The sequence below is a fragment of the Saccostrea cucullata genome, unplaced genomic scaffold, assembly GCF_032062105.1.
Source record: "Saccostrea cucullata isolate Sc308-1 unplaced genomic scaffold, CSIRO_AGI_Scuc_v1 ctg8870, whole genome shotgun sequence".
Classification (NCBI taxonomy): Eukaryota; Metazoa; Mollusca; class Bivalvia; order Ostreida; family Ostreidae; genus Saccostrea; species Saccostrea cuccullata.
Window position 1 is genome coordinate 15137 of NW_026925395.1, and position 7637 is coordinate 22773.

Here is a 7637-nt window from a genome sequence, read left to right on the forward strand (position 1 = left end):
CGTCCTTGATGGTTTTGTTATTGAACTTTCTTAAATCAATACAAAATCTTAAAGAACCATCTGACTTTCTAGCAAGTACAACATTTGAACAATATGGACTTTTTGATTCTCTTATGGCATCTGCCTCTAACATTTCTTTAAGGTGTTGTCTTACCTCTTTATACATTCCTGGAGGTATTCGTCTATAGGGTTCCTTAAATGGAGTATTATCTGATAAGATAATTTCATGCTCCACTAAGTCTGTTCTACCTATATCTTTCAAAGAAGTAGAGAAAATATGTTTCCATTTGTTCAAAAATTGGTGACAACTCTCAACTTGATCAGGGGATAATTTGTTTTCATTAATTTTCACCCCTAATTCTAATAGGTCTAGTTCTGATTTATCCCTAGAATCATTTGATGTTGAAGGTTCCCAAGCATCTACTACTTTTACAGAACTTAATTTACAAATAAGGGACTTTGGTGACACTTTGATTGGTCGTGCTGACATGTTACATACCCTTATCGGAATTCTTGAGGTCTTCCCATTTTTGAGTGATACTACTCTTGGACATACTAAAAGACTGTTGTTATTTGATTGGTTTTCAATTTGTTCTGTAATAGCGGCACTTACCTGCATGCTGTTGCAAGACTTGGCTATTCCTGAAATAGTTTTTACCTCATAAGGACCTACTGTAATTGAATATTTGTTAGTGGTCTTTACAGGAATATCATTGTTTACACTAAGATTTGCAAATGCTAATTTCCATTCTTCTGGAACATCTGTATGTTCTGAGTTTGCATAATCTTTACACAACCGTATTACATTTGTACCCACAATAACAGGAACTTTACTGTTGTATTCAGTTCCTTTTGTGACAAGAACTGGTACATAAAAAGGATTCAAGGACAAAAATGGAATTTGTAATTCAACTTCAATATATCCTGAAAATGGTAAAGAATTGCCTTCTGCACTATAAACTTTGAGTTCAAAGTCTTCTATATTATGCAACTCTGGTTTGTTTTGTAAAGATTGGTAAAAATTTTCAGACATACAAGTGACCATTGATCCAGTATCAATCAAAGCTTTTGTTTCTACACTATTTACAAATATGACACTTTCATTCTGATGTCCAACCATTCTTGATAACAAATTTTTAGATTCAGAATTTGTGTTTCTAATAACAGGGCTTTCCTGAACCTTGTTTTCCTCCTCCATCTGCCCTTCAATAGAAGAGGTTAGTATTTTTTTGAATTCTGTCCAACTTGGGATGGTTTATATTGATTTGACCCTGACTCTGACCTTGGCTTTGACCTTGGTTTTGACCTTGAATTTGACCTTGACTTTGACCACGACCTCGACCAAAACCTCTGTTTGAGTAGTTGAATCTACCCCTTGTAAATGTACCTCTATTTGAATAAAAACTTTGTTGTCTCTGTGTATTAATTTCTAAGTCATAAACTCTTTTGTTCAATTGTTGGAAACTTTTTGTATTACTGTCAATTTTCTGTTCTAACCTTTCCATTGTTCTTACTATTGTCTGTAATTCTTTCTGCAGGTCTGATGATGGTGTAGTCTCTGCTCTCTCTGCTTGTTGGAATGCCTGTCTTGCTTGCTTTGTTGTCCCTGTACTCCTTTGAGATGTTATCTCCTCTTGCACTTTTCTGATTTCCCTAAGTAAAGATTCAAAATTTTTAATAGAGTCAAACAGATGTCTTGTGCTTTGTTTTAATTGTTGACTACCTAAACCGGTCCAAAATTTGCTTCTTAACATCCCATCTCTGGCTTCGTTCCCAATGTGACCAAATTTGATCGCTTTTGATAATGTGTCCTCTAATCTCGAAGCATATACAACAATGGATTCCCCCTCTTTTTGACAATCATTGTAGAATGACTGCATCAGCTTTTCGCCTGAGGCGACATTGCCAAAAAATCCATCTAATTTTCTCAAAATGTCTTGGATAGATGCTTTATCTCCAACTGATACTAACATACTTCTAGCTAAACCTTTCAGAGAATTTCTGACGGCTTGAAGTAGAATATGTTCTGGGTACTGATTTGAATTTAGTAAGCACTTTACTTCAAAATTCCAAACCTCATACCTAACTTCCCCTTTCTGTGGCTCATCTGTTCCACTAAATGTTGGTAATTTAGGGGTGGGATATTGATTACCTTGAAACATGGAGACATTACCAAGGTTTTTGGAATCACCCATTGTATTGAGTAACTTTGACATTGGAGAAAATGGATGCCAACCTGGACTTTTAAAAGGAGTACTTGTCTTTTGCTCTTGTTTAAGACCTGCATTTACTAATATTTTATATTCCTCTTTTGTTAGAACCTTATAGTTTGGATCTTTGTTTACTTCATCTATGTGCTGTTTAATAGAAATTTCTTCCCCTTCTTCACCTGTACCATCACCATTACCTTTATCGTTTCCAGTAGCCATAATCTAAGATTGATAAAACTAATGACTACTTAATTTTATACAATATACAAGTAACAACTGCACAGGTATGTTTATATGATTGGGTCAGTCCCTTCCAATATTGACCTAGCAGTGAGACATGTATATGTATATCTGACAATAAAATCTATGGTACAATTTATATGAAACAGGGATATTTTCTGTGATTGGGTCTGTCCCTACCAACAGAGACGAACCTGCCTCGGAATAATGCACCAATAAAACATAACAGTATCTAAGTAAACATTATGATGAATTAATAAAAATGTATTCAATCAGTCTTTTCAACCATACTCTTCCTAACAAAGAGCCTGGATGAACTCCATCTATGTACAACTGAAAATTGTATGAAATACGTTGGCACTTGCCTTTTTCTTTCCTGTATTTCAATAAATCAAGTTTAAATCTAGGCCCAGAAACAAGATGAGTAGAATTTACATTCCTGATGTAATCATTCAGGATGCCAATGATTTCATTCAAAGTTTTGTCTTGATCTTTGAAATTTTCAGGATTACTGTGAAATTTTGTTTTATTCCATTCCACAATTGAATATGGAGGAATGTCCAAAAGTACAGGTGTAACCTCTTTGAACTGATTGATAAAAGATACAAACAATTCAATAAAATGAATGATATTTTGTACACACAAAGCAGAATTTACGTACCTTAAATCAATACATTTTCCAGACTTCTGGGTAATATCGCAAGTTCCCAGCCAAATATAAAGCGTAATCTGGCCGTATTGCTGTACAAGACCCGGTAAATTTCTTTTCAGCCACGGATAGAAATCGGCGAAACGAGCTCCTGGTCTACATTCAAATTGCACAAATAATCTATTATGTTTCAACAAATCTAAATGTTTCTTTAAATAATAACCCTTACTATCACTAATTAATATTGATCTACTAAATACAGACTTGGATATGATTGGTCTTTCTAAATACTTCAATAATTTGCTGTTGCTCATATATACCTAGATGAACAAAGGAAAATTTACAATTAAATACAAATAAACTAAATAATGAAAAATATGAAAATAAACAATGCTTTCACTTCTTCTTTTCCTGCAAAAATTGGAATACCTGCAACAAATTATTAAGTAAAGATCACGCTAAAGTAATCAGATAAATCAGCTGGCAATAGGTACTGTACCCTATAACAAGTAGCACCTGCAAAACACAAAAATTCAATTAGACTGGTTAATGTTTGATGACAGATTTGTATGATATGATTTGATGATGATATAAGCTGAGATATGAACTGAATATGACACCTAATTTTAGTACCAGGTTCTCCTGACAACAGCTATACTCTATTTCTCACCTCGCACCTGCTAACTGGAATTTCCTCTATCTTTCAAAACACAATCGTGATTAAGTACCTGTTGTTAGTAGTGCATCTTGTTAAGAAACATGCAGGGATGTTATGAATGTCAATAACTGTATTGCTATAAATTACTTACTTTAACTGTTTAAGTGATACTATTAACTTTTAGAAATTTTACACACTCGTCATGCAACGTTCATACCATGCACATGAAAATAAACAATATATCACAGAATGCAATTTAAACAAACACAATGAAAATATTAAGATTAAGAGTTAAATAAAGTCACAGAATCCGTGGAAAACAGTCATTGGTCCAGTGTCGTCCAGAAAACGAGTTCCAGCGGTGAAGATCCTCGGATATCCAGCGAAAACGAAAGTAACCTAGGTTCATGTGTCTGTGACGTCACAAATATGTAGATTAAGTGCACGGGGCATAACGGTACATTCTCCGAAGAAGTTAGGCCTCTGAGTAAAACTCACAAACACAAAACACAGTGTTGAAATGGTGAATTCACATAATGAATGATAATAAAAGAAGAATGAATAAATGGATTGATGATTTTTCCACCGTTAAGATCGAATCACCTTATAAATATAGATTCTTTTGTAATTGAAATCACACGGTTGGGCGCCATTGTCACAGCCGTATTTTATCTAAAACTCCATTAATAGACAACAATAACACAGCTGGTGGGTTCTTTTCTTTATCTATGATGTATCAATTACTATTGATGATGGATATTACAAGAATAATAATTAAAGGTGACCTGTAAATATAAATGAATACACTCATACACTTACACTCACACATTTAATTCTTTTAGATTACTTTAACTGTTCCGATTAATTAGATAATTAATTGATAAGGTGTTTAATACATTCAGAGCAACAGTGGTAAATTAATTCTTACCGATTAGACAGATATTACATCGTCTTCATTAATCATAAATGAGAGACTTTATATTTGGAGAGGAGATAAATTCATCCTTCCTCCTGGCTGTCTTAGGGTGGAGTGAGTTATTAAGGGTGTTTGGCGCCAAGCATGCGTATTTGGTACCAAACTAGTAAAACCACTCACACACTTCTCACACTGAAATATCAACCAATCATATACCTTCAAACCGCACCCATTCTGACACAAACACCTTTGACCTTTCACACTCTCAAACCAACCAATGAGCATTCAACCCCATGAATATCAATGAATGACTTTATGAATGACTGAACACATAGTAAATTCCAGAGTACTGTAATTCACTATGCTGTATAATAGATGAAAATGATGATGATGGAAATGAAATTATTAATATATTATGTCACAAATTATTAATGAATAAATTATATAGTATTTATTATAATAATAATTTATTCACCCTGTGACATACAGATAAAAATGAATTTTAGAATATGTTTTAATTAGAAAAGTACATGTATGCCAAGCCAGGTGAATTTTATCAGGAAAAGCAAAATCATAGAAAATTTCATATATGATATTGATGAAATTTTGTCATTTTGTTTTTCTTCCTGAAAATCACCTGGATTGGTATATTTTTCTCAGGTTTATATTACACTTTTAGCACCAAGATAACATATTCTGGAATTTGTTTTTATCACTAAACCTTTACTTAATGTGATTTGTCTATTTTTGTTTTTTAAATGAAATATTGCTAATATTTCTAATAAGTCTTGTATATTTGTCAAGTTCTAAGAATAAAAAATTCTAATGATTATCCACTTTTCTAAACTTGTGACATGTTATTAAGTCACTTCCGAAGAAAAGATTTGCTTTTATCATCTGTCCTTAAGCAGTTTGAAGTTTGAAAACTAGGTTAAGAAACCTTAACGTTATATTGATGTAAATTTCAGGGTGATCCATGAGCTTTTCGACTGTGTTGCTCCTCACACAGGAACATTTTCTCCAAAACTGTCACGATTCAAATTTCATGCATGCAACAAAGTAAAAATCTTGCCGACACAGAAAGATCTGTGATCATTTGAAAATCTTAACGCACAAATTCTTCTATAATTTTGATTTTTATTGAAACATTATATCGTCTTTCAATTATAAAAGTCAAAGCACTTAAACAGCAGGGCTTGAACTTGCATAATCAATTATCTCCTAGACCCTCATTGGAATTTACACATGACGGAACAAAGACAAATAATTTGTTTTCACACTTCCATGTAAGGGTGAATTGGTAGTTGTAATAAGATACATTGTATTATTTTAAAAAAAATATATTTAAATCTGTCTTTTCTTTAGAGTCACGAATAATTTTAGCACTATAAGTCAGACATCGTATCATCGTTACATCGTATCGAATAAGGATATGGAAATGTCACTGAAAGGTCACTGAAAAGACCCTTTCCCGTGACCTTTCCGTGATCATTCACTTACCATTTAGTCGATTGATTGGCACATACATTTCAGTGACCATTCCGTGATCATTTAAGTTGAATGTTTTTATTGAATAATCGGCTTATTTTTTTACCTAAAAATTTTATTTTACTTTTTCCTGGTATAAAAGCATTAAATGTATCTAATTCCAAATAAAAAACAAAAGGCCCAGGGGCCACAGCGCTCACCTGAGCACATCAGACTTGAATTTACTCCCCCGCCCCCTACAGGCTGTCATGAGGATGATTCTATATAAAAATCACTAATCATAGCTTTGAAGTACTTGAAAGAAGATTTTAAAAGGTTTCCCTATACATCCTTATGTAAAACTTGGGTCGGCTATTTTGTCCCCACCATAGCCCCGGGGGTCATGATTTGAACAAACTTGAATCTGCACTACCTGATGATTATTCCACATGTATTTCATCTTTCTTGGACCAATGGTTCTGGAGAAGAAGATTTTTCCTATATATTCCTATGTAAAACTTGGGTCGGCTATTTTGGCCCCATCCTTGCCCAAGGGTCATGATTTGAACAAACTTCAATCTACACTACCTGAGGATGATTCCACATGAGTTTCATCTTTCCTGGCCCAGTGGTTCAAGAGAAGAAGAATTTTAAAGATTTGTCCTATATATTCCTATGTAAAAGTTGGGTCAGCCTCTAGTAAATAACTTTAGACTAATTTTTGGTGCTAGATCCATTATAACGTCATAATCAATTTTCCGTACTTTACGGCTTAAGCAAAATTATGTAGAAAACAGGTTATTTTCATGACATTCAATTTGAAATCATATGAAAAGTAAACAGGATACCTATATTAAATTGTATGTTGGTTTAAAGAAGAGGCCATGAACATACTAATTACCGTTTTCTGAGAAACTGTAGGAAATCTTGATACATTTTCTTTTTCGAATATGAAAAAAAATCCCATATTCATAACTGATTTTTCCAATTTTTAATTGAAAATGACATGTTTAAATACAGTGTTTCATCTTGTTTGACCAAACTAAAGTTGTAAAGCATCAATGAAGGAATCTATTTCTCAAGTTTGATAAATCTGTAGGCACACTTCATTTACTACATCTTGACATTAAGTAAATGCTCTTAGACTGACGTCTTGGTGCTAGATCCATTATGACGTCATAATCACTTTGAACTTTTTTTCCCGTACTTTACAGCTCTAATAGAATTCTGTAGAAAATAAAGCATTTTCATGAAATTCAATTTGAAATCACATGAAAAGTAGTCCAGATACCTATATTAAATTTAAAGTTTTTTAAAAGAAAAGACCAAAACATACAAATTACCGTTTTCTGAAAGACTGTAGGCAATCTGGATACATTTTGTTGTGTGCTATGCAAAACAAAATCCCATAATCATGTCTAATTTTCTTAGTTTTTCATTTAAAACATGGCTTTTCATCTTATTTCCTTGACCAAGCTAAAGTAATAAGGCATAATT

General features: G+C 33.0%; 1 protein-coding gene across 1 annotated transcript; it reads right to left on the reverse strand.

Annotated features, from left to right (window-relative positions):
• Positions 1-1205: 1205 nt before the first annotated feature.
• Positions 1206-2429, reverse strand: LOC134268735 (uncharacterized). Its single transcript, XM_062750974.1, has one exon. It carries the CDS (start codon positions 2427-2429, stop codon positions 1206-1208), a length of 1224 nt encoding a protein of 407 aa, XP_062606958.1.
• Between the last annotated feature and the right edge of the window lie 5208 nt (positions 2430-7637).

What these genes read in the sequence shown, in the direction of transcription:
- LOC134268735 (XM_062750974.1), bottom strand. Translation starts at nt 2,429, where the DNA reads ATGGCTACTGGAAACGATAAAGGTAATGGTGATGGTACAGGTGAAGAA.